Source organism: Dama dama, chromosome 25 (assembly GCF_033118175.1).
Source record: "Dama dama isolate Ldn47 chromosome 25, ASM3311817v1, whole genome shotgun sequence".
Lineage (NCBI taxonomy): Eukaryota > Metazoa > Chordata > Mammalia > Artiodactyla > Cervidae > Dama > Dama dama.
In genome coordinates, this window is record NC_083705.1 from 39,033,028 (window position 1) to 39,060,735 (window position 27,708).

Sequence of the window (27,708 nt, forward strand, 5' to 3'; positions counted from 1 at the left end):
TTTAACAGGTAAAGAAAATAGCATATTGGTTTATTTTCTGTAGTTGTTATATTTTATTTTCCAAGTAATACTGATTAAAAATATTTACACACCTACTTTTAAGTCCACAGTTTAGCACTCTTATTTGTATGGCTTTAAAAGTTATAGCACAAGATCTTTACATTAAGGATTGGGGGAAAAGATTCATTCAAAACAAAGCCTGATATATTATATACATGTTTTTCTCTGTACTTTATTTTAAATACATTAATTTTTAAATGATGCTCATCTTGTTTTCATCTGGTGGTAAAATACTAGTGCAACTTTTCATCAAAATAAAGTTTACCACAGATATAAATGAATTTTCCCAATTGAAAATGGCCCTTCAGCTGCCATTAAATGAAATTTCTCAACCTAAGTGAAAAAGAATTGGTAGCTGTCATTATAAGAAAAAAAATATAAAGTACTACAGCATCACCTACACTGCTTACAACACAAATTTTGAAAGAACTAGAGATGCTTTATAGAAGTTTAGTTGGTTTTGAAAAGGCACATGGGTGTGTGTGTGTTGTTTTTTTTTTTTTAAACATTCTAGAAATTCGCCACCACCACTCTGTTTCTATTGCAGAGATGACATCTATGACTATCCATCAGGGCAGACAAGAATGTTGTTCAAACTAAAGGAAGCCAGAAGCCAAAATTTAACTGCACAGTAACAATGCACTTTTCTTCATGCAGTCTTGTTTCCTATATATTCAAATTTTCTAACATGCATTAGAATACATAAACTTGTATTCTAATGATTTTACATTTGATTTTACAACATGGTGGGGAAAAAAACTTAAGGAAGGACATGACCAGGGAAAGAGAGTAAGAACTCTTACCACAATGAAAATATACATTCGTACCCAACTATATAATAAGAATATAATCCATGTAAGTTTTCCAGAAATATACTTCTCAAAGCTTCCCATTCACTTATGGGAAAGATCCCTTCTCTGTGGCAAAGTGGGGGGAAATCAGTCTGCTTCCATAGAAACAGTTCAGCACAACAGGAAAGAGTTTAACTTTGGTCCACATGTCTGTTAGCGTAAGGACAGTCACACTGCCCATCATCAGTTCAAAAACCCAACAGATAACTTTAAAAATATATGCATTTGTTATTTCATTCTAAAACTGGCATAGGTGTTCTGTTCTCATTTCCTGCCTTTTCGGCTTGGGAATCCACTGTTGATTTGGTCTCTAAAGCCTCAGCATCTTCGTCTTCTTCTGTAGCAGCCTCAGCAGCATCTGCTTGGGTAGGCTCTCTCTCCTCTTGGTTCATGATTTCAGGGGTCACTTGATCCAAGTCTGCTTCTAGAAGCTCAGTTTGTACTTCCACTGGCATCTGATTTACCCGTTCAACATGCAGCTCCTCTACATGGACTTCAGTACCTTCTTCAGTCTGAATTCGCCCCACTTCTAGATAACTTACCTGGACCTGCTCTGGAAGCTCACTCATGTGTGACTCGTGCACTTGGCTGTCCTGGAGCAGATCTGGATGGACCTGTTCCACAGTCACTTGTGCTGAATCCACCTGAACCTGGAGCAGTGGTAACACATGCACCTTCCCAACTTGCTCTATAATAGTCATTGACGTCACAGGTTCAGTCTGCACACGTGTTTCTACTGAAAGAACTTCTTCAGTTACCAGGTGCTCTGAAATATTATGAGTATCACTGAGATGCCTCCTTAATTCATTTCCTTGCATAAACCACAAGTCACACAGAGTACAATGGTTGGGTTTATCTCCAGTGTGTATCACCAGGTGATCTTTGAACTGGTCCCAGCTGTTAAACACACTATTACAGACCTGCAACAACCAAATAGTTAGTATTAACACTTAACATTCAAACTGAAGAAAAAACGGGATGTATTTAACCTGTGTAAGGAAAAAGTTGCAGATTTTTTGGAATATGTTATAAATATAATGTCTGTAAGACAGTCTAAGGGATTTCATAAATCTTTTGTTTATTTGACTTTTTAGCTCTTGTAGCTAACAACTTAAATCCTTTTTGGGAAACATTTTAATATTTCCTTCATTGTTTAAATGTCATAAATTCTAGGAATATAAAGGTAACACTATTATACTTTCTTACATAGTATCAACATTAAGAACAATCTTACCATTTGGAATAAAAACACTAAGCAAGGAAGAAAAGCCCATTACAGCTGGTCTGCCTCTTTCACCCCACTCCGGAATTCCAATGACTTGCTCTATGGTTAAGAATAACCAGTTTCACACTACTTGTTACTTAGGACATAATGTTAATAACATTGATATCATCTAGGGTTGGGTAAAAACAACAGTTTTCCTTATAAAAGCAAGACAATTATCTTCTTTAGTCTCATTTCTTTCTGAACTGTCAGCGCCATACTTTTGGTCTAGGCTTGTTACTCGTCGCTTCTAACAATTTCAAACACAGACTTCTTTGCTCAGGATAGAGTACACCACATCCCCACATACCTGACATTCATAGAGCTTCTTTCTCCCCTTTTTTGCTCCCACTCCAGTTTGGCATGCAGTCAAGTGACATTTGAGGGTACTATTTCTAGCAAATCGTTCATGACAATTTGGACATTCAAAAGGTTTTTCACCTGTTAGAGTTATAAAAAAATATTGACAAATCAAGAAAAACAGAAAATGCAAGACGTTTTTTTTCTTTTTGGGTAATTCTGATAGGACTGTCTTGAATGGAAGAGCAGAACTTATAACTTTGATGTTTCTACACATCTAAAAGACTATTCTAAGAGGTGGAAATACAAGTTTTTAATGATTCTTGTAACTGTGCTCTGGCAAAGAAATAAAAATTTGGATCTGAATGTTGTTCCATGCTTTTGCATTTCTTAAAAAACTGTCTATTTTCCCTTAGATAAAAATCAAAGTCAAATTCCTTTTCGGGGACACGCAGGCCTCACCATTCCACAGCAATTTTTGAGCACTTATTGTATTGCCAAGCATGTGCTAGGTAATGAAGATAAATTGTCCTTATTTTAAAAAGTTTCATAGTATAGGCCAGGGTATTTCAGGAAGGTGAAATACATGGACATAAACAAATGCAATATACCATAGAAAGCCTGTTACAGAGAAGAGGGCAATGAAATGGGCTGTAGCAGCACAGAGGAGTGATGAATTCTGCCTAAAATGGACTAAGAGAAGTTCAGGAAAGAGAGTTTATTCCAGGAGGAGGCAGAGAGGTGTAAAACAGCATGGCGGGTGAGGAGTAAGACAGGAGGTATCACACTGACTCCCAGATTGCTGGTTTAGAACACCAACCAGAATAAAGAACAGAGATGTTTAAGGAGGTGTGCAGTAGGATATGCTGGGGAAGATTACAAATTAAGTTTTGAGTCTGGTGAGTTTGAGGTACTCAGAGCAGAGCAAAGTGGCAAAGTCTGGTAGACAGAAGAACACTAAGGAAAGTTAAGGAAGAAATGTCAAGAAGATAAGGTAGTAAACAGTGTTGAACTGAACAGAAATGACAGGTAGCGTAACAACAGGGGGTTGGGGTCACGCTAGCAAGAACACTGGGAGTGGTATGGGGCAATCAGGAGCCACGCTACAGTGGGGGGTAAGGGAGAGTGAGTGAGGCAAGTCAATGAAAACAGTCAGTACAGAAATTCTTTCAAGAAGGCTTGGAAGTAAAGAAGAGAAGTGGCTCAATGGGGACAAGTCAATAAGAGGTTCTTTCAGCCAGAAAAGAATCATTACTTATTTGCTAAGGAAGAAGGAACCAGTGGAGAAGGAGAGAGTAGTAGGAATGAGAGGTGAAACATGGTTTTGGAGAAGACACTGAGATGTGGGATTCAGGACTGGCCTTGAAAAACAGGAAAATATCTTTCTCTGTAATAAGAGGAGGAGACAATGAAGGAACCACACAGGTTTCTCCACACCTAAGTTGGGGTGTGGACGGGGGCTCAAGTACTGCACTGAAGGTCTAGAATGGCAATTAGGAAAGGAAAGATAAACACCAGATACCAAAGGCCTAACTTAAGGTCTGATAAGACTTTTTGCCAGAAGTGCTCAGCAGGGAGCAGAAGTAAATGACTACAATAATTCCAGGATGTAGGGTTCAAAAGCCAAGGAAATGTGCTTAGAGCACAAGAAAAAGTGACTCAGGAGGTATACAATGAGGATAAGATGAAGTAAGAGACAGGGCAATAAATGAGGCTTAAGGGACACAGGTCAGGCAGTCTAAATGAGGCTGAGTCCCACAGCCAAAGGAAGGAAAGCAGGAGAGAAGTCAAGAGAAAGGATGATGCCTAGAGAGAACAAGAGGAAGATTTCAGAGGTGGAGCCTCAGTGATGATCAGGTCCCAGACGTGACCCTCATACTCACGTGGAACCGACACAGTCAAGGAATAACTCTGAGCTGTGTTTTTTCCCTGAAAAAACAACTATAGCTTATTTTTTAAAAATTTTCATAAGATGAAAAAATTAATGAGAAAAGATCTAATCACCTAGAATTACTGTTGGTACAGAAACTCTTTTACAACTCCCCAAATGTTGGAATATTGCTAACTAGAACGGTTTTAATAGTATATAATTTTTCACTATAAAATGAAGCCTACAAATAAAAATTGTTGTTAACTTCTTTAAAGGGCAATTTGATAATATTTGCCAAGATTTAAAATGCACATATCCTTTAACTTGGCAATTCTGTCAAAAATTAAGTTACTTAAACATGTACACAAAAATTATGTACAGGTAGAAAAGAAAAAAAAAGAAAAAAAAATTATGTACAAGTATGTTTGCTGCAGCACAGTTTGTAGTGAATGGCAAAAGACTAGCAACAACCTAAAACTGTATCATCATGAGTGATGAAGTAAATTAGGGCATGCAGGTAACTGAAATCCCATATGGTCACAGTGATGGAAAAAAAGTGCATTCATGAATGTTTCACATATTAAAAAGATTTCAAAATAAATTAAATGGTATAACACTGTACTGTATGCTGCTGTTTTGTCTTTTTTTTTTTTTTTTTCCAAAAGTTCTGTGTTTACGGTTACTTGAAAATGCAAAGAACATATCTGGAAAGATAAACTTAAGAAAATGAAGGCAGTAATTGCTTCTGGGGAGACCTATTTAAACAGCAAAGAGACTGACTTTTCAGTGCACATTATTTGAACTTCTGCTATTTAAAAACTTAATTTAATAAAGTCTAGAAACAGTAACAAATTATACTTTAGATGTGTAAAAAGTACAATCTTCAAAGTACTTTTATCAATTTCTCTTGTCATAACCCTGTAAAGTAGGTGTCATTACTCTTATTTACACAGATAAGGAGAGAGATCCAACAATAAAGAGACCAGTCAAGTTCATCAGGCTGACAAATGTCAGAAATGGAGCCTGGGAATTCCACTGCTTAGGACTCCACATTTTCACTGCGGGACCCAAGATTCAATCCCTGGTCAGGGAACTAAGATCCCACAAGCTGCACAGTCAGGCCAAAACAAAAAAACCGGAGCCTGAATCTAACACTGGTTTCCAAACCCATATTTTTTCCTAAACTTCCATACTACCTCCCTGGAAAACTAGGGAACAATTATTTGAAAACATGGTTACAGGTCATCTTTAAGTTCTCTTTCACACTGGGTGTCCCACAGGTATAGCTGTCAGTATATCTGCTCTCTCCCCTCATCCCCAAATTTTACCCTTCTGTATTTTTCTTTCTAACATTAAACTTTCGATCACTAAGCCACCCAAATCAGAAAGCTGGGAGTCACCTTCTCTTTACCCCTTACTCGCTCAGTCATGTCCGACTCTTTGTGTTCCCATGAACTGCAGCCCACCAGATTTCTCTGTCCAAGGGATTCTCCAGGCAAGAATACTGGAGCAGATTGCCATTCCCTTTTCCAGGGGATCTTCCCGACCCGGGAATCGAACCCAGTCTCCTGCATTGGCAGGCAGATTCTTTACTGTCTGAGCCACCAAGGAAGTCCCTCTTTTATCTCCACATCTCACCAGTCACCAAACCCTGCTGCCTTTGTCTACTTCATGTTACGCCTTCAAGCCTTTACCATATTACTGCCTTTATTCAACCCCTCATCCTTGTTTAGATTACTCAAACAACTTCCTAATTAGACCCAGTAGGCTTCACCCACTCCAATCCTGCCAGTTCTCTGTCTCTAAAGCATAAATTTAATTAGAAATCTCCCTGGGTTAAATTTCTTAAAAGTTTCTTAAAAGTGACCCAGTCTTCCAAGATAAAATCTAACTCATGTGGAGCATTTATCTAAGGTAACTCTACATGATCTTAGCCTCATCTCTCATCACTTTCTCTCTTCTGTCCTTGAACCACTGGCAGATGATCCATGATGCCAAAGTGCATGTCATACAGTCAGCCCCAAAATTCTTTAGCTGCATCTCCTGGCGTTCCTCTACTTGGACCCAATTCTCTAGCCATAATAACCAGCTAACAAGTACTCCATATGAATGACTTTTCTCTCCTCATATCTGTACACTTAGCTTCTTTTGCTGGAGAGCTCGTCTCGTGGCTAACTCCTTTTCCTTTGAGAATCATCACAGGATAAACCTCTAGGAAGCCATCCTTGTCCTCCACCATAAACAGCATCAGCAGGCATTCCCCTAAGACTCTGTGCTTTCCTCTATCAGCACTCAGCTGACTGTGCCTGCTTGTCTCTCTTCACACAACTCTGAACTCCTTGAAGGTAGGTACTCTAAACCTCCATGACCTAAAGTACAGAAACCTTACCCTTTTCATCTCCCTGGCTGTCCACCAGTCCTGACATGTTTGCCTTGGAGAGATGAGGGAGATGGGCAAATACTGCCTACCTATCCGCCAGGTCAAAACAGATAAATGTTCGCAAAGGTATAAACATGTTTGGGACTGTTGTTTATAAATGTATTCATCTATGTAATGTGCTAACATAAGGCAGATAAAGTAAAAACAGTTAATAGTGAAGTTTCATATAATTAAAATTTCATAATCAATAATCTTTAATAATAATCAGTGTTTATATCTTTTGAAAATACAAAAATTGGCAAGGTGTAAGAATGACAATTAACTTCAAAGTTAATACTGACTTTGCTTGATAGCATCAATATCAACAAACTAGTATTATAAAAACACAGTGCTCAGCCTACACATTAGGAAACACACGAAATGGTTTCTATAAGGCTAATAAAAAAGAATTTAGACACTCAGCTTGAAGTGAGTGTGGGAAAAAAATAAACTTCTAATGTAAAATATTTATTACTTACCTGTATGTTTTCGAAGATGCTCTTTAAAATGTCCAAAGTGGTCAAACTGCTTCTCACAGTACTGACATATGTGTATTTTTTTCCCAGTTCTCTGCTTCTTACTGACTCCACCTTCTTCAAGGTGGTAACAACTGAGGTGCTGTTTCCACGCGCTCTCCCGAAGATACCTTTTATTGCATATTTCACACTTGAAACTCTCAGTGGAGTGTGATTTCATGTGTTCCTTAAAATGGTAAAACAATTTAAATGAACGGTTACATTTCTCACAATGGAACAAGTCCTTCACATGTGACAGCTGAAGTTCCACAATTTCAATACCTTCTACCTGTTTGCTTGTGGGGTCAGATGCACAGCCGTCTTCATCTTTAATCTGCCCTTTTCTATCGCCTTGGCGGTACTTGCTGGTAATATCTGCCAACAATGCCAGAGCGGAATCATCAGAGGAACCTGTGCTCTGAATGTACTTTATGGACTGCTTGGCAGAAGCCACTTCCTCCAACGTTTCGATGCCTTCATCTTCCACTTCGATTGTGCCTTCGGCAATCTCCACCTCAATTTCAACAGGTTCAGATTCTGCAGATGGCAATGACTCAGTGATAACATTTGAAGTTTCTGCAATCTTTCTTTTTTTTGCTTCATTTTTCCCTGTGGTATTTTCCTCTAGTGGAGCTGAGTTTTCTTTGTTTCTGAAATACATAACACAGGAGTTTAAAAATTCTCTAGGACCAATCAATCCAACTAGGCTTTTTGGAAGAAATTGATAAGCTGATAATAAAACTTGTATGGAATGGCAGAAAACAAGATTGCAAGACTTATATTAGCTGATATCCAGACTTATTACAAAGCTACAAAATTTAGACAATCTGACTGGCGAAAGAATAGACATGGAGATTAATGGAGTAAAAGTCCAGAAATAGAGTACACGTGTATAGTTAATTGATTTTTGAAAAAAGGTTCCAAGATAATTTAATAGAGAAAACATATGACAGTAGTGTTGGAACAATTGCTATCTGTATAGGAAAAATAAACCTTGACCCTTACTCACTTAACACACAAAAAAATTAAAAATGGATCATAGACTTAAATGTAAGAACTATTACACTTCTAGCAGAAAACTGGATAAAAATCTTTGCAACTTCAAAGATTTCTCAAGTAACACGCAGAAAGCAAAAACTGTGAGTAAAAACTGGTAAGATAGTTTTCATCAAAATTAAAAACTTTGTCCTTTGAAATACATAGTTATTAACAGGAAGGCAAGCCACAGACCAGAAGAAAAATATTTGCAAACATATTTGTCAAAGGTTTTATATAAACAATATAAAAAGAATTCTTACAATTCTATAAACTCAATCTCTTCAGACAACTGTTGGGAAACAATTCCCCATGAGTCCCTCGTGTTTCTGTGTATCTTGTGAAGATAGCTTTGGTTCTGGACTATTTTTCAAAGGTGTTTGCAGAAAGGCCAACAGCCTTGGAATACAGAGTGGCTCCTCTGGAGAAGACAGCTTTACTTACTGTCCATATAATAATGTCCCTGCTATGGGACAAAGGTCAGGCAGGTTTGTCTGCAGCCCATTCTAAAGGACTTTGGTTTCCCAAGCTGGGCCTTCTTCATCTGTGATGAAAACCAACCACATGCAGGCCACTCTATGTCACCTCTGGGACTTGAGGAAGGGAAAAGTGGCACAAATAGAGTAATAAAGTTCTTTTTTCTGACCTACGAGTCCTGTTATCTTCTATCAGCATCCGTGAGATCGTGGCAGATAATGTGCTGGCTTGCAAGTAGGGTAACATCTCTGATCCCTCAAAGATCTTGCCAGACACTGGCAACCAAAAACAGGATGCTGAAAAAGACAAGACTTTCTGGAACAGGAAGGATGAGACCTCACAGAGCAAATGGAATTTGAGGAAGTCTGCTGGAGCTGGCATCAAACACGTTTATCAAATTGTAAGGTCAACAATTGGTTCTCTACTGACTTGCCTACTGCTCTGAGCTGAACTGTGCGCCCTCAAAAGATATGATGAAGTCCTGACCTAATAACTATGAACGGGACCTTATTTAGAATGTCTTCGCAGATGTAATCAAGTTGAGGTCATCAGAGCAGGCCCTACGCTATGTCCTCGTAAGAAGGACTTTGGACCCAAAGAAGAGAAGGCCATATGAAAACAGAGGGAAGATGGCAATGTGAAGATGGAGGCAGAAACTGGAGTTATGCTGTCACAAACCAAAGAACACCTGGGGCTACCAGCCTACTTGAGAAAGGAGAAAGTCAAGTCAAGGAAGGAAGGATTCTCCTCTGGAGGCTTCCGAGGAAACGTGGCCCTACCAACAGCTTGATTTAGGACTTCTAGCCTCCAGAACTGTGTTAAGACATGCAGTGTGTGGTACTTTGTTACGGTAGCCCCAGGAAACGAAAACACATATGAATAAGGAAAGGTACACTCTTTTGAAAAAGCCATCACTGCGGAAGTCAAGTATGAGTCAGTTCAGAGGCATAAACCACGCGGCCCCAAGTGGAAAGCAATGTGGATGGGGCTGTTGAATCAAGAGAACCCCCAAACAGACATTGATGGGGTCTGCAACGACCTTTCTGCCTGACACAGGGCTTTGAGGGGGATGAAAACACTGGAGGTTTGTCTGGCTGAGCCATATGCAGCTCAGGTGCTGCTGGAAACCAAAATGTACCTTTCTCACTGGCACAGTCACTTTCTCTCTCCACAGCATTTCCCCTTCTATCTTTTCCCTTTGCCCCTAACTTAACTTTACCTGCTTGGAGAAAGAGAATTACAGTTGAAGCAAAAGTCTCCTTGCTCTCAAGGGTAAATAGTGAAGACACCATACACATCCAAGCATGCTAAGGAAAACTCAAGGATGGTAAAGACACAAATTGCCATAGCTCTATTATATTCCACAGATGTCCAACTCACCATTCCATCTCTCATCCTCAGAGAGAGGAGGTGGTTTCATTCAAGTGTTGGGAGTTTGGGCAAGGTCACAGAAGGAAAGGGAGGTTGTCCTTTGGGTGGGGCTGATGTTACAGAAAAATTCAAATAAACATTGTGGCCAACACAATATATACTGTCATTGCTTTGACATCTGTATGCACAGCAGAGATTGGTATGGTATGGGCATTTACTACTTCCCCATAAGATGGACCATTTCCATCGAGAAGAGCCACATGTAGAGAAGAGGTACTGGAAGAAACTCCCCTGACATTAGCCACCAGTAGCTAGGTCAGGATTTAGCATGAGTGTCTCTATCTCTTGATGTATACATCGCTGATATCCTATTGACTGGCAAGCCCGAAGTCTCAGTCTGAAAAGCCCTGACTATAGTGTCACGACACTTCTACCAGCAGAGACTGCTGATAAGTGATTAAGTGAAACTCGCTCAGTTGTGTCCAACTCTTTGTGACGCCATGGACTGTACACCACTACGCTCCTCTGTCCATAGGATTCTCCATTCAAGAATACTGGAGTGGGTTGCCACTTCCTTCTCCAGGGGTTCTTCCTGACCCAGGGACTGAACCTGGGTCTCCTGCATTGCAGGCAGACTCTTCCCATCTGAGCCAAGTCCAGAGACTGCTGATAAATCCCAACAAAATTCAGAGGACTGCTCACCAAGTAAAATTTCTTGGGACTAGATAGGCAGATTCACAACATTCAATTCCCTCCAGCAGTAAAAACAAAACAAAACAAACAAAAAAACAGCTTCTCTACCTCCTCCCACCAAACATGAGGCCCAGTAACTCACTGGATTTTTTAGGTACTAAGGAAAGCATGTGCCTCACCTGGGCACTCTATCAATACTTTTTTCTGTATATTACTCAGTCTGCAAAGCAGCACCTTTTAAGTGGGCCTCCAACCAATAGGCTGCACTGGAAGTTTCCATATAACTGTAGCACATTCCCCACCTTCAGGGACCCCCTAGTCTAATGACTTCTTTGAGCTCTAAGTCTGAGACTGATACTTTTTGCAGATTATAGCATCTGCTACTGGCAGGCTGTCTCCACCCAAAGATATTCCTTGGATTTTGGACTTGCCAATTCCTTGACATGGCCACGAGGTACACTCACTCTGACAAGAAAGGGTTAGCTGCTATTTGATTCTTGTTAAAAGTGATGCCCGATCCATGGAAGCTTTGAGGCTCTCCAGCCTGATATTGCCATTTCGGACTGTTAACTAAAACTTTATGACTATCAAGGTAAAAGGTGCCCAACAAGTCTCACTGGTCCCAAAGAAATACTTACATTCAAGAAAGCAGTTGAACTCTTGGCTTTACATGAAAAAGTCGTAGCACCCCTACTGCCCAAAGAAAGCCACTAGATCAATGGGGTCTTTCATTCACTGGTGGCCTAGCTAAGCTGAAGGCTGATGGTATTCACTGGGCTGCCAGATGCTCAGTCTCAGCACCAACTTTGCAAAACCAAAAGTGGACACAGTTGCTCTGCTTAGAAGGTAGAACTCAAGGATGTTTTCGTCACTCTAGATGAACACACACTCTGGACGACACTCTCCACAATGAACCTTGAGATATTTTTACCGACTCCCGAGCTATTGCAAATGGCCAAGCTGTCTGGGAGACCTGGAAATCTTGGCAGATTAAAGACACCCATCTTGAGGGTCAAAACTATGGAGACAAAAAGCTGTTGATCCAACTATCTGAGTAAGTAGTTTAGATACTCATGGTAAAGGCCTGTTCTCTAATGATACCAACTGGAATCAAGTTGCTTATCAACCTACACTGTCCAAATTTCCATCACTGCTGCCTACGTCCCACATTATTCTGAACCTGGTGATACATCCACCATCAGAGACTGAGCAGAAAGTCAAGGACCCTATGCTTCTGATGGAGACGTTACTATAGCATGTCAGACTTGTGACACTGGCCAAAAGTTGGCCTGTCTTATAGTGAATGAAGCCAAATCATACAGGGCATTGTCTCCAACTGTTCCTGGCAGACTGACTACACTAGACCTTTGGACCCATCTCAGGGCCATATGCCTCTCAACTACTGACACTTCTTCAGGTTATGCTGCTGCTGTTCAAGCCTGAGCCGCTGGTTCTGGCCACACCATCCGGCTCTGGGAACTGAGCTGTGTCATATGCTTAGCTTTCTGGACCATCTGCGGTCTGACACTGATGCACCAAATGCCACTCAATCGGCTGTTAGTCATGGTATTGTTAAACCTTTCAAGCTTTCTACCATCCAGATACTGGTGGTGTAGAGAACTGCAGCAACTTTCTCAAACACTGACTCAGAAAACTTTCTGACTCTACTTCCCTCACTTCTTCCTCGTCCAAAAATCCAGTAGGCAGTTTAGTCATCAAATTCCACTATCCCTAGAATCATCTATTTTTGGCTGCCTCCTGGGTAATAACGATCAAGGCAAATGGAGTGGGAAGTTACATAAACCTCAGTGGAAATTCAGGGTCCACTGTGACCATTCTTAGACATGATCTTCTTCCTTCTGCCTAATGGCAACCTGGGGTCAGCCTGGTCAAAAGTGGGCCTAGCAGATTTAAACTTAGTTCCAGTTCAGCTATCTGGATTCTCTTATGGAATGGACATCATCTTAGATCCTAAGCATAATGACTACTTGGTTGAATATATGCTTGCCAAGTGTTCTTAGATTGGTTCTCATGAACCAAGGTGGAAGAAATAATAGGTATCTTAAGTTTTATAAAATGTCCTTGTCCCTGACCATTCCAGATGAAAGGTCTGGGTAAGAGAAGGAGAGAACTGGAAATGGGGTTAAGTTACAGCTACTAGAATTGCACACACTGGTTTTGTGGGGGTAGAGGGAGAACCATCACCCGGGAACCTGGAGAGAAAACCTCGTAGACTCCAGGAGGTACAGGGGAGGAAGGGACATTAAAGGTCTCTGTCCTTCAGGACCACTCTGAGTCTTCCTCAGGTAGGAAAAGGCTCTCGTTCAGGTTTCCTCAAGTGCTGCAACTTGCAACTCCTTGATCTGTCGTCTCATGCCAAGGGCTCTAACAATTCAATCACCATCTCAACTTTACCAGAAAGGATTTTGCAAAGAGCTGGGGATGGCAAAGACTTATATGTCCCACGCAAAAACACCAGATGTTTGCCCGCTACCATTTCCAAAGCTGAGGCTCAGTTCATGAGGCACCTGACTGCCACTCAGCTGGCATCCAGGTGCTCATGATAAACAGAACGGATTAAACTGGCTGCCCTTAGACATTCTCTCCAAAAACAAGGCCTAGACACAATCACTGAAGCTGAGCTGGGAAAAGGAGAGGCCATGTTGGTGACAACATCAACCTGTGAGCCAACTGAAGAAGGTTGTCCCACTTTGGGGCACAAACAAATTGTAAACAATACTTTATTCCAAAAGCACCTATGTGTTCCAAGGACTGTACTTCTTGTATGAAGTCAGGTACTAACTTCCTTCCCTCCCTATAAATGCCTTGCAACCCTTGGTGGGAAGAAGACACCATCCAATGTTTAGGGAAACACCACTGGTGTATCAATTTAGTTCTCAGATGACCATATATCTCTCCAAAATGAGGCTACTTAAATAAAAAGCTGGTACAAAATTCGTGCCTGACTCAATACAATGGGATCAATGATAACACTTGGGCTCTGGAAGGTATTCATTTTCACCTCAAATCACTAGCCAAGGTTATTACGGAGGCTACACTTGCCCTGTGGACCAATAATGAGACTGCAATTGCTAAAATATCTTGCTATACTCAGATTGATGCTTACAGCTAAGTGGAAAAGCCAATACAGAAACTAAAAGAGAAAGCCACCTGGCTTTCTAGGGATTTATTCAGTTGGCTTAGTGCAGGACCTTAGGGGAGTGGGTGCATAGTTAAGCTTAGCACTGCAGGGTGGCCATATCCTGCTACTTGGAGTTCTGCTCAAACAGCTGTCTTAATTAAATCCAGTGTGAGAAAAACTGAATGGATTTGTCCAAGTCCCCTGTTGGTTAGATTAATCCAAGTGGTTACGGAGTAGCATACTCTTGAGAAAATTCACCAGAAGCTGAGTGTAGAAAAACCATACCGTGGAAGAAAATTCTCCATGGATCCCTCAGATTTCTGCATATCTTATACACAAACATAGAGCCAGTCTTGTTCTGTCTTCCGAGTTGTCTATATAGCAAATTACCTTACAAAATACAACCTTTCTACCTCCAGAATGGAGGACAATTATTTATTGTCCAGAATAATAAAGACAATGGCCCCTCTGGGGAAAAACCTGGGCAGGTTTGCTTGCAACTCGTTATAAAAGATGTGGGTTTCCTAAAGCCCAGAGTTTCTCGGCTGTGATGTAAACCACTGAGCACACAGTACACACGGAAGTGACGGCACCATTCCGCACGGGACGCGGGGTACGGAGGCGAGAGGAACTGGTGTGAACATGAACTTCAGGCTGGTCTGTACGCTGTGAGAGAAATAAAGTCCTTTCTGACTCACGAGTTTCATGTCTTCTGCCAGCATCCATAAAACTGTGGCATACCAACTTATTAGCTTGCAAATAGGATAAAATCTCACACCTGTCACAGTTCTTGACAACATCCCAACTTTAAAAATGGGCAAAAGATATCACAAAGAAGATAAACAGATGGCAAAAGAGCACATGAAAAAAGGCTCAACATCATTAGTCATTAGGGAAATGCAAATTAAAACCACTATATACTTACCAACTTAGCTAAAATAAAAGTCTGATCATATCAAGTATTAGGAAGGCTATGGAGCAGTTGGAACTCTTATACACTACAAGCTGGAATGCAAAATGGCACATCACTTTGGAAAACAGTTGGGCAGTTTCTTAAAAACAAAACTAAACACATCCATAATACAACCCAACTATTCCACTTCTAAGTATTTACTGAGAGAAATGAAACCATATATACAAAGACCTACAAATATTCATAGCCCTTTCATTTGTAACAGCCAAAAACTGAAAAAAATATCTAAATGTCGATCAACAGATGGTGTATGTTAGTCGCTTAGTCATGTCTGACTCTTTGCAACCCCAAGGACGGTAGCTGGCCAGGCTCCTCTGTCCATGGAATTCTCCAGGAAAGAATACTGGTTGGAGGTTGCCATTCCCTTCTCCAGGGGATATTCCCAACCTAGGGATCAAACCTAGGTCTCCTGCACTGCAGGAAGATTCTTTATCATGTGAGCCACCAGGAAAAGCCCAGATGGTATACTCATACAATGGAGTAACAGTCAGCAACAAAAAGGAACCCACAACAACATGGAAAAACCTCTAAAGCATGAGGCCAAGTGAAAAAAGTCAAGCATGAAAGACTACACAATATAGGAAGCCATGTATATGACATTCTCAATAAGCTAAAGCCACAGTGATAAAAATCAACATCATTGATTGCCTGGGGCTGGGGATCACAGCTGATTGCAAAGTTATAGGAAAACATAGGGAGATGGGAATGTTTGTGGTGGTGGTCACACCACTGTGTACAATTAACAAACTTCAAACTTTACATTAAAATGAGTGAACTGTATTATGTGAATTATATTTCAAACAGCTGAGGAAGAAAACATTTATAAGGCAATTGCTGCTTCCTAACAAGTAACAGGAACCTTCTCATACAGTTTTAAATAAAAACAATGATGCAATTTCAGCAAAATAAGGTCCGAGAATCTTTTCCAGTGCCATTCAAAAAGTTTACCACTGTATTTCAAAAATACATGCATACTGCAAATGCTAGAAGAGCATTTATTCACCTTCTCTATCTGCAAAACAGTTATACAATAAGCTTCTCAATATAGAGTTGCCTTCACCTGTTGACTTAAACACAACTAAATTATGCAATTTTTATTCCTAAATTGCATAATAATGACATACACATAACCTATTAAAAACAGCCAATATGTAATACTGCTACCTTCCTGAAGAACCCTTCAGACTACACTGCATGTATAACTGGTTCATCAACAATTCAACATGCCAACATATTTATCTTGGCAAGCACTGATGGCTGTAATTACTGTAAGGACCTCAGTCTTATAATAAATCTTCTAAAGGTTCTAAATGGCTGTACCCAGCTGTTCTTACCCTTTGACTAGACACATAAACTCAGTTAAATGCCTCCCAAATCCAACCTTGTCCATTATCAGAGAATATGTTCCAATGTTCTGCTACTCAGGACTTTCCCCATAGTGAGATGCTACTCACTACCCCGAGCAGCAAATGGACCACACAGAACATGTTTTCAGAGAGTTCTTATACAGGATTTAACTAGAAATCTGATGCTGCCGAATCTACCTCCACTTTAACACAGTATGATCTAATCAGATACATATCCACAACACATCTTTACTTTTGCCATCCAGATCTCAGCTCTCTCTGCAGAAGAATGCTGGCCTGGTTTTAATTGGCATGCACCCTTCATCCATTCATAAATGTTTACTGCACACAAACCATGTGCCAGATGCTAGTCACCAGAGAATATATACACACCAAGTTCCTATCAGAAAACTCTAATCTTGAGCTCTGTCACCAAACTAATTAAAAGCTCATTAGGAAAAAAAGTATTTTTGGATATCTACAGTTCAATTATTTCTATATTATTTTAAATTACATCTAACTGAACCACATCAGTGAGTCAGACCAAATCATTTTGTCCCATGCGAAACTGATTTTTACCAAACTTCACCTTCATGTTTTACCAATGACCTATATCGAGGGTCCTAAGAAACAGAGCCAGGGGCTACCACCAATAGCAATTCACATTTAGAGTCCTAAGTGCCAGACTCCAGGCTAAGCACTTTACATTCATCCATTCAACCCTCACAAATAATCCTACGTAGAAAGGTCCTTTATTAATCCCATTTGACAGATAAGGAAACAGCACAGCTGATAGGAGGTGGAGTAATTTCATTAAGGCCACATAGTGGCAGAGCTGGCATATTTTCGAGGCAGCCTCTCTCCAAAGCTCTTGTTCTTACTCACTACATTACAGTGCCACTATTCATTATGTAAGATGTTGAGGTATTTATTCATGATACCACTTAATGTCTTCCTAATAATTTCCTATGAGAAATTGTGTTTTAATACCAAGAATGGCTCCTAAGCAATTAATTTGTTCTCATCCTATAACCATAAATAATGTAACTGACATTCAGTCATGTCCAACTCTTTGCAACCCCATGGACTATCAAGTCCATGGAATTCTCCAGGCCAGAATATTGGGAGTGAGTAGCCATTCCCTTCTCCAGGGCAATCTTCCCAACTCAGGGATTGAACCCAGGTCTCCCACATTGCAGGCAGATTCTTTACCAGCTGAGCCAGCAGGAAAGCCCTCTTTTATACTAGGTGCTTCAGAACTCAGAGCTACATTTAGCCTATCTGGCAAGTACAGACTCAAATGGCATGTATTTTTGCCACCATATTTCTAACTTCACTGATTATCACCTCACCTGGCCTATTTCTTGTATCTACACCAACTTTCTCACTTATTTTTAAAAAATACCATGTTAATCTTTGTAAGCCAAGCATTTTTTAGAATAAGTCTTGGTACAAATAATTAACAAGTTGACTCCACAGAACAGTGCATAGGAACCCAGAGAACTCCTTAAAAATTGCCTAGCCCTCCTTATTTTATTGGGGCTTCCCAGGTGGTCCAGTGGTAAAGAATCCGCCTGCCAATGCAGGAGATGCAAGAGACAAGGGTTCAATTCCTCGGTCAGGAAGATCCCTTGGTGGAGGAAATGGCAACCCACTCCATATTCTTGCCTGAAAAATTCCATGGACAAAGAAGCCTGGTGGGCTATAGTCCATGGGGTCACAAAGAGTCAAACACGACTGAACATGAGCATGCCTTATTTAATTAAAAATAAAATATGCTATCTTTGTTAATATTAGGACAATTTTTTACTGTAAGGACAAGAAATCAAGTGTGAGGGAAAGAACAATCAGCAACCAGTAAAACTTAAAGCATGCTAAATCGTGTTAGTCATATAAGACTCTTTGCAACCCTATGGGCTGTAGCCTGCCAGGCTTCTCTGTTCATAGTATTCCGCAGGCAAGAATACTGGAGTGGGTTGCTATTTTCTTCTCCAAGAACTTGACAGATCCTTAAATATATTCCTGATTTCAAACTATCAGTTCTTTATGGCATGACACATACGATAAATTCTTGCCTAAGAGTCAGGGTGAACATGACTGAAAGGAACTATCTGCGCCTCATTAAGGGAATAATTACCTGACTTCAAGGGCTTTGATAGCTTCTAGCATCTGTAGAAACTCTGCTGCTTTCCATACATCATTGGCTTCTTCTTCTCCTTGTATCATTAACTTTGCTGTATATGTGAACTCAATCAAATGACGAAAGGCCATTTTACTAACACCTGTAAAAAGGATGTGCATTAACATGCATTCACATTGATTCAAATCTTACAACATTTAGTTAATGGGAATAAAAAGAAGCCCAGTGTTTGAAAACAGATTAGCATTTGTCATTTTGGAAGACAACTTCTGGGCAGAATTCTCATTTACAGCATAATATTGTAGCCAAATTCAACACTAACTAGCAAACTACTTTAAGATTTCCTTTCCCAAAGATTTCCTAAGGCTCTTACAGAACAGTAAAATCTATCACTCAAATACACAAATGGGCTAACTACTACATCAGAAGTTCCCCCTCTTGCCAGGAAGCTGTGTGTGAACTCAGCTCCAAAATCATCAATAGCTTTCCACAGCTGCAAGTAAAATTCAGTACCATTCTGCATTTCAAGGTCTTTTACATTATTTTTCTACTTACCACTGTTTTTCCCTTCCAAATTTTAAAATGTTTCAAACCCACATTATATACTGATCCTCAAACAAACCTGTCCCTTTCTAAGCACTTTCTTGCCCTTTAACATCCTCCTTTCCTGAAGGCTTAATCACTTTATTTCTGGACAAATTCTATGACCCTTGAGGGTCCAATTTTAATGCCATGTCTTTAATGAACCTTCTTTAATTCTCCCCTCAGGCTGAACTCTGTACCTAGTCTGATAGTTAAAATTCAGACAACTCTTGACTGCAAGTTACTTGAGGAGAATTTCTGTCTAAACTCACCTCACAGTATCCAACACAAAGCTTCCTAAAATGAAAGCACACAAATTTGGTATAAATAAAGGCTAAAGTCATTTTTATATTAAGCTTCCATAATTCCAAGCTTTCTTTACAAGTTCTATGTTTAGATTTTGGCCCAAAATGATACTATACTTCCCTGAGCTCTTCAATGCTATGTAATATTGCTTCAGTCTGCTAATGTGAGGTATGAAAAGCTACTGACAGGAACAAAGAGAAAACTTTTTGCAGGCTTTTTTATGCTAAGAAATGCCCAAGACCAAACTGCACACAATATGCACCATTACAAAACAAGAATGTCCTCTGGCAGTCCAATGTTTAAGACTCTAAGATTTCACTGCCAAGGGCATGTGTTGTTAGATCCCTGGTCTAGGAACTACAATCCCAAGAGCCACTTGGCGCAGCCAAAAAAATATAAAAATATTTTTATGTTTTTCCAATGCAGTTTATACACCTGAATGTAGCCTTCCAGACAACAGTAAGAAAGCTGGTGGAATATCCATCATCCTCTGTGTAAGGAAAAATATGACGCAGGAAGTCAGAACTTTCAAGTTTTAGTCTAGGCACTCCATGACTTGTGCAATCTGGGACAAGTCAGAACCTCTGAGTCTCAGAAAACTCATCTTCAAATTGCCTGACAACAATCTGAATATTGAAAAGCACTATAGAATACAATGTAACTTGACCAAGTTACATGCTACCAAATAAGCAACTAAAAATAACTGATTCACTGAAGGCTAGTTTTATTTGGGTCTCCTAAGTCTTTTTTCTCTTGGCCTTTTTTTTTTTTTTTTTAATATTTAATTGTGGCACACATGATCTTCAATCTTCATTATGAACGCAAGCTCTTAATTGCGGTATGTGGGATCTAGTTCCCAAACCAGAGATTGAACCTGGGCTCCCTGCATTGGGAGCACAGAATCTTACCGACTAGGCCACACAGGAAGTCCCTCTCCTGGTTGACTTTTGACCATGTTATTCAAGAGTAGCCTGAGGAACAGACAACTAGATTTTGCTTCCTTTTTTTAAAGATGGTTTGAGCAAACATTTAAAAGTGAATCAAAAATTCTTCCTATAAACGATGTGCAAATTTTTCCTGAAGTGAAATGAAATTTGGGTTTTTAATTAAACACACACACATATATATACATACTATATACATCAAGCAGGCCTCTAAATACTTTAGAAAAAATTATCAACTGACTTAATATTCACAACAACTCTATGAGGTACTATTATAATTCCCATTTTAAAGAAATTGAGGCACGGAAAAGCTAAATAACTTGCCAAAGTCACATAGCTATTAAATGATAAAACTAGAATCAAACCCAGATGGTCTGGCTCCGAAGTCCATGATAAAGATTTTTGAACATGATGATGCTAAGGAATATTCCTTCTTGGAAGAGTCTGAATACCCATGGTCTCACTCACTACGGGACTGACTGCAATCTCTTACTCATACGTCCAAAGTCCCCCACATTTCTTAAAACCAAAAGTTCCCAATAAACGTGGCAGCAAAATTTGATCTGAACCAACATGAGGCTATTTATAATCTTTATCCCACTTACAGTAAATTTTAATAAGCTATGTTGCTTATTAATAATACACTGGATTATTATTATTTGGTTATAGGATACTGCCCCAGGCCCCACTGGGAGTACTGCAGAATACACATACTGGATTACCTTAGGAAAGTCTAAAAGTTAGTAATTTAAAGAAACATTTGACCTTCAAGGACCTGTGGATTTAGCTCCCAATCTTGGTTAATCAGAGTCACCTGTGACTTAAGCATGGGTTCCTCATCTCCAGAATCACAATTGAGGTAGTGAACTTTTTTTTATAAGCACCGAGGTGCTTCTTAGGTGGCCAGTCCAACACTGGTCCTAGGAATAAACCACGGACCTGACTAATTAGTTAACAGGAACCAAACTTACAACACCTTTATAACACCTGCCCAGGTAAGTGAAGGGTTGGTAGGTAATGCACAGCTCTGCGAAAATATTGTATACTCTATCAGGATGAGTAGGCTAACTTTCAAATTTCAGCCCATGTTTTCAATTCCTTACTCCTTTCAAAATATAAGTGTGCAAGAAAATACAATTTTTTAAACGAGGTATCTAAGAAAATGTTAATACAAACACCTCAACCTGGGTCATTGTTCCCATTCAGAAAGAGGCAAAGGGTTGAGGGGTAGAGGGCATTCTGGAATTTCTCTAGTCTATAGAATTCCCCAACTAGTGGAAAACTCCTACTCAACTAGGATGTATGAACATGTCCTTGCGTGTTTCATTCTTGATATTAGGAGCTAAAATTTTGGACAGAGTTGCTGTTTGAGAGAAACTAGGTGCTTATGGATCTGTGGTTTCAGGGGAAGTAAAGAATGGATTCGGAAAATTGGAAGCTCGGTTTAGAAGGCTGTTGTGTTCCAAACAAGGAAATCAATGTCTGTTGAAGATGTAATATGGTGTGAATCCAAGTCACAAAGCTTAGCTGGGATGCTTCTCAGTTGAAAAAACAATTTTAAGTCAAAGGTGAACCTGTAGTCCTATCAAAGATAACTCACTTCACCAAAGACAGAAAAAGCAGAGAGAGAGCTGGGTCAGCTTGCATCTAATGACAGTTCATACTCATAGAACATATTATAATTTAAATTCCCTTTATATACGCTTGTTTTACAAAACCCTAAGGCAGTGGTTCTCAACACTGGCTGCATACTGGACTTATCCTAGGGCAGAGCTGCCATAACTTTGCTGTTCAAAGGAGTCATCTGAGGATTCTGTTCTAATTCAGTAGGACTAGAGTAGAGCCTGAGAGTTTACAGCTCTCACAAGCTCCCAGGCGATGCCATGCATCCTCAGACCACACCCTGAATGACAAGGACCTAGAGAACTTTGAAAGACAGATGCTTAGACTTCACCCCTCAAATAGTGAACTGATCTGGAGAAAAACCCTGGCTATTAGTACTTGCAAAAGCTCCGCTGGTGTTTCTAATGTGCTGCTAAATATGAGCACAATCACTATTTTACAGGTAGGAGTTCCAGTTTTAGCTACGATGAAGAAAGCATACTTCATTCTATCTTGTCCATTGATACAACTAAAGACCCTGGACAGAACATCTAACGCAAATATAAAAGGACTTTGAAGAAAAAATAGAAGAAAAGAGCCTGGGGAGAGAAACAGAACTCAAAGAAGAGCAGTGAGTTTCCTGTTTTATATTTTTGCTCCTCCATAGCACAGCCTGAGGACAGTAAAACTCCCATAACCGGGGAGTAGGTGCAGACAGAAAAAGTTCCAAGAGGAACTGAGTAGAGAACTAGGAAAGGAGATGGAGCGTGTGTGGCGGTGGGGAAAACAACTGTTTTTTATTCCTCTCTCAGCTCTTCCCCAGTTAGAATGCTGCATAACTGTGGCTAGCTGCCACCAAGCAGGCACCTAAACTCTATGACAAAGTTCCTCTGGCTGAGAACTAGGAAAGAGACAATCATCTGAAGAGATGGAGAGAATACTTGTTATTTTCCTGTCTCACCATTTTACCCAGGAAATGGATCCTATCACAGAAAATGTAGGAGACCACAGAGAGGCTAAGTTCCCAGTTTTCCAGCCAGAGGATCAGGAAAGAGAGCTCTGGGGAGCTAAAGCACAGAGAAAAGCAGGAGGGGAGCTGGTGAAAAGTCCAAGTCTGTGTATGCAGTCTTGAGCACACTGCCTAGCTACAATAATGGGAGGTAGCACAGCAAAGGCTCTGAGAATTAGACTGTGTGTGGACTACCACCCAGGTCGGCACACCTGGGGCCTGAACAGAACAAAGATGTTAAGAACTAAATTGGAATTGGATCCACAGCCCACACAAGGCAGTTTGAACCTAATCAGGTTGACTGCCAAAACAAAATAAACCACAATCAAATCAGTAACAAAAACCAGAGCATTTCCCAAAGATTCTAACAGATCGCAGAGTATCAAAACATAATATTCAAAATGCCCATGACATCATCCAAATTTACTTGACATATTTTTGCAAATTAAAAGAGAAAAAAAGGAAGATGTTCAGTGTTACACAACTAACAAACTGTAAAACTAAGACTACAACCCAGGTTTTCTAAGTGCACGCCCAGGGCTTTCTCTACAGCCAGGTGACCTAGCCAGATAGTAGTAAAGCAATTTCAAAGTTAAAGGCTTAAGAAGACACCGAGCCAAATTGATTCTTTAAACCTGGATCTGGCAAATAAAAACAAAGAATGGTTTTACATGTTTCCTTCTTACTTTCTATAGTTTAAATACTGAAGGTTGTGTGTCCTATACTGTAATGGATCCTGACCCAAAGATCAAACCCAGGTCTCCCGCATTGCAGGCAGACTCTTTACCATCTGACCCATCAGAGAAGTACCTATAATGGACATAGCACATCAGAAATATAAGAAATAATTCCAAAGTGATTACTCTTGAGAAGAAAAGACCCTACTTCTTCAGGTAGGTCAGTATTCCACACTCCACCAGCAATACATATTCTAGCCCTGGCCACTTACTTTTTGACTTAGGATTCTGCCCAGAAGTTACCTCATCTGTGAAATTCTTCCTCTCTCTAAGCTTCTAAACCACTCATCCTTCTTCTTCCCTTCTTACACCATTATGCAATAAAATTCCCTGCAACATTTTTTTGCACTCTTCTACCTGTTGCCTACCCATGATTAAATTTGGAAACTCTTAAGGGCTGTCTTATTAATCAATTTCTCATTTCCTGGATCTGGCACAGTATTAACAGGTATTAAATTTGATAAGTAGCCACAATTTAGTAAACCTTGGCAATGCACCAATCACTACGCCAGGCTCTGCACATGTTAATTCAATTAATCATTAGTACAAGCCTACTAACAATCATACTTCTCAGATGAAGCAACAAATATGCAATTGAAGTAAAGTACCCTGCCTGGGGTCTGATACCTCAGGTGAATAACTGGATGCAACTTTGCCTTGTAATAGAAACAAATACCATGTAGGATCCTAGAGTCTCACTTTAGTATGTTTTGAGGATTTCTGTTATGCCTGTGCTCTCTCCATCACAGATATCAAAAGATAATCTATGGATACAAGTTAGAACGCTAGATAAGCTGGCATTATCAAAGAGGATCTTTTAACTCTACGTCTTCTTTACTCCCCTAGGCACCGAATTTTTCCAAGGGAATACTGTTTCCAGGCAACCCGTTCATAACAGAGAATATATATCTAGTGAAAGAGATACAAGACCAAAATTCAAGAACCCCAAATTTATGTAAGAAAGCTGATTTGTTTCCTACAGTTTTGGATTGGGGATAGAGAGCAAGGTATTATAGTAGCAGAAAACAAAAGCATGGGAACAGCATAAACTGAATCCCTTGCTAGGTAGGCAACATTAGGTAAGTAACCTTTTAGAGCCTGTTCCCTGGTATGTAAATTGAAAATAACTGACTTCAAAGGATAGATGTGAAACTCAGAAAATGCACACAAACACCACAGCATAATACCTGGCACTTGGTGGACTATTATTACAAAAAAACCAAGTATAACAATTTCTATTTTAGGACAACATGTAGTGGATGACCCCTTCCATTCTAGACCTTCTACAACCACTTGAACTTCTTTTAAATGTCACTTCTGTTCATCTTTCCCAGCCTTTTCCATATTATAGCAGCCCATTTTACACTGTGCATGTCACGCTAATACACAGGCCTGCAGCATCCTGATCAGTCTAAAACATAAGGCCACTAAATAAGATGGAAATTCACTTTTAATACGTTTTCAAAAGACAGTGACCACTGGTTGTAGCAATGAAAAAGACTCGTTTAAGAGACCAACAAATACCATTTAACCTGTTTTTCCTGGAAGATCATTTTACCAAGCACGTTACTAAAAGTAAAAATTCTCAGGTGTCAAAAGAACAATTTATCCAGTCACCTAACAGGAACCATTGATATCTGTTTCCCATGGTATTTTACTAAATTACTGTCTAAAAAACTTCATCAAATTATAATGTTTACTAAACAATGTATTTAAAACAAGCATTTACCTTCTATCTCCACCAAAGGTTCCTGAGTAAACTCCTGAAAGAATTTATAGAAGAACTTGCTGCAAGCAGCCAAAACAGCCTTGTGGGCCTTAAAATGGTGTCCTAGAGAAAAAAAAACGAAATCATCATATTCACAAAAAACAAAGTATAATAAAACAAGTTAAAAAGTTAAACTAAAATCTTTCTTAATATAATTTTAAAAACTATATTCTGGGCAGCTATCTTGACAAATTTGAATCTCAATTAGACATGAAGCCAGATCTTTACCTCAAAGGCCTTACTTATTAAGTCAGTTTTATAAAGGATATCTTACTACATTTCAGGAGGTACCACTTTCAGGCAAAAGCATATCCTATTCAGTTGAAACTGCTAAATAGAAACATAACTCAAAAGGTTATATATCATTGGAAAAGAGAAGAAAAAGCCACAGAATAAGCACCAAGCTGGGTGTGTTTGCTATGAAAAACACTTTAGTATGCCTAATATTTGGAAACTCAACCTATAGCAGACCTATAACAAAGATTAGCTTGCCTTAAGTCTGTTTTCACTAAATAGAAAAGACACCTAAGCTGTGTTTGTCTCCACTGTAATGACAACTCTCAAGACTGGTAAATACCTCATTCTATTTTGGGGGTCACCAAAGCGGTGACCAGTCCTGCTAAGGAGTCTCTCACATTCTACCTCCAAGACCATTTGGGAAACTAGAAAGAAACAACACTTCCCAAATGACTCCTCTGAGTGACTGCTCAAAGCAGCTTAGCAGCAGAAATCTACTAACCAAACATTCAGAAACATCCTCCCTAACCCACACCCTCATCTTGCACTCAAGTGTGCAATGTGAACACTTCAAAAGACTGCAAGAAGTTAAAATACCATGATTACGTTTAAAGTGTGACCAGCCTTCTGCAGCATGGTCTCCGTTAAGGGATACTGATAAGTGTCCTCGGGTCCGAGCGCGCACCCTCCACAGACTTTCGATAGGTAGTACAGAAGGTGGGTAAAAAAGGCGGGTGGGGGAAGGGAAGAGAGGATCTGAAGGCACAAACAGCTCCTCAGCCCACCACCCTGCTCACCGTCGACAATCAGGGTGATGTCAGTAAACCGGTCCTGCTCTCGCTGTTCATTCAATCGGTCCAGGATCATTTTATGATGTTCAGGGAACTCCTGAAGGCATTCCATCGTCTCTTCGGCCTCCATGGCCGTCCGGTTGCTCTACAAAAGAGGAGCATGATAATGTACACCCATGAGCTCGGGCTGAGGAACAAAACCCCTAAAGCACAAAATAACAACAAAAAAAACAAAACCCAAGCAACGTGAAAGAAGGGGGGAGGGTGAGGCAAGAGGAGAGGAAGGAGAGGGAAGAAAGAAAGGCGAGCCGGGCGGCCGCCGCGCGTTGGGGGCCGGAGCCGCGGCCGCGGGACTCCGAGCCTGACCTAATTGGAGTCGGGAGACGCGAGCTGGAGCGGGGTGGGCACAGCGCCGGAGGCTCCGAGCGCCGGGGCGCGCAAGTCCGGCAGGGGAGGAGACCCTACAGCCGCCGCGGCCCGCTAACGGCCCGCCAAGCCCCTCGGCCCGGCCCTGGCTCCCGCCTTCCCGGGACCCGGTCCGGCCCGCGGCCCACAACGACTCCCGGGTCGCCTCTCCCTCCCCCGCCCTCCCTCTTCTCCCCCGCCCCGACCCGGCCGGCACTCACTCAGGGAAGGAGGAGCGGCCCGGGCCTGCGCGTCACTTACGTCGACGTGCTGCGTCACGGCGTCGGACTCCGACTGACGCGAACGCCTCAGCGCAGACTAGAGAGCGGGAGGGCCACGCCCCCGCCCGCCCGCCCGCCCGCCCTCCTCTAATGGCGGGGCGGAGCTAACTGAGAGGATTTGGCGCTCGCGAAGCCTAGGCCGCTCGCGCAGGGAAGAGGAAGTCCAGCTGAGGCGTGGTTAGGTCGGTTTAGAGCTTGGCTTTGTCGGGGGTGGGGCGCCACCTTCCACTCACTCGCGCCACACTCCAGGTGTGAACACTTCCGAGCCAGACCTCAGAATAAACAGGCAACCGGTTCCGGGTGTGCTTTATACCGCTGCCCGCCCCCCCCCCCCCCACGCCCCGCCCCGCCCCCTTTCCTCCCGAGGCCTAAGTCTGGCCGCCTTACCTAGCTCACGATCCTCCCTCTCTCCTCTCAGTCCCGAAAGCCTTTCCTTCTCTGCTCTCCCCTCTCGGGGCGTAATTCGCCCCGCACTTTTCCCTACCCCTGAACAGCGCCTCTCCAGCCATTTCCTCGCCAGTGCCCGGGCGCTCCCTCTGCTTGGGTCCGGCCGGCGCACGTGCGCTCGCTCCGACACCCGGTCGGCCGCG

General features: G+C 41.0%; 1 protein-coding gene across 7 annotated transcripts; it reads right to left on the reverse strand.

Moving 5' to 3' along the window:
- On the reverse strand, window positions 1-27,708 carry ZNF131 (zinc finger protein 131). Of its 7 annotated transcripts, XM_061129854.1 has the most exons (8): window positions 27,506-27,660; window positions 26,439-26,577; window positions 25,366-25,467; window positions 18,454-18,598; window positions 7,569-7,929; window positions 7,244-7,466; window positions 2,486-2,616; window positions 1-1,831 (listed from the first exon to the last, which is right to left on the reverse strand). In XM_061129854.1, the coding sequence occupies exons 2-8, from the start codon at window positions 26,560-26,562 to the stop codon at window positions 1,145-1,147; spliced, it is 1,773 nt and encodes a 590-aa protein (XP_060985837.1). In that variant the 5' UTR covers window positions 26,563-26,577; window positions 27,506-27,660; the 3' UTR covers window positions 1-1,144. The 7 variants fall into 7 exon arrangements, with proteins under 7 accessions (XP_060985837.1, XP_060985835.1, XP_060985832.1 ...); XM_061129852.1 differs by having other exon boundaries at window positions 7,244-7,929; window positions 27,603-27,708; XM_061129849.1 differs by having other exon boundaries at window positions 7,244-7,929; window positions 27,506-27,661.

Coding starts and splice junctions, on each gene's coding strand:
- ZNF131 (XM_061129852.1), bottom strand. CDS start 26,562: ATGGAGGCCGAAGAGACGATGGAATGCCTTCAGGAGTTCCCTGAACAT. Junction 18,599..25,365: donor ACCTTTGGTGGAGATAGAAG/GTAAATGCTTGT, acceptor TCCTTTTTACAG/GTGTTAGTAAAATGGCCTTT. Junction 7,930..18,453: donor ATCAAAGCCCTTGAAGTCAG/GTAATTATTCCC, acceptor TATGTATTTCAG/AAACAAAGAAAACTCAGCTC.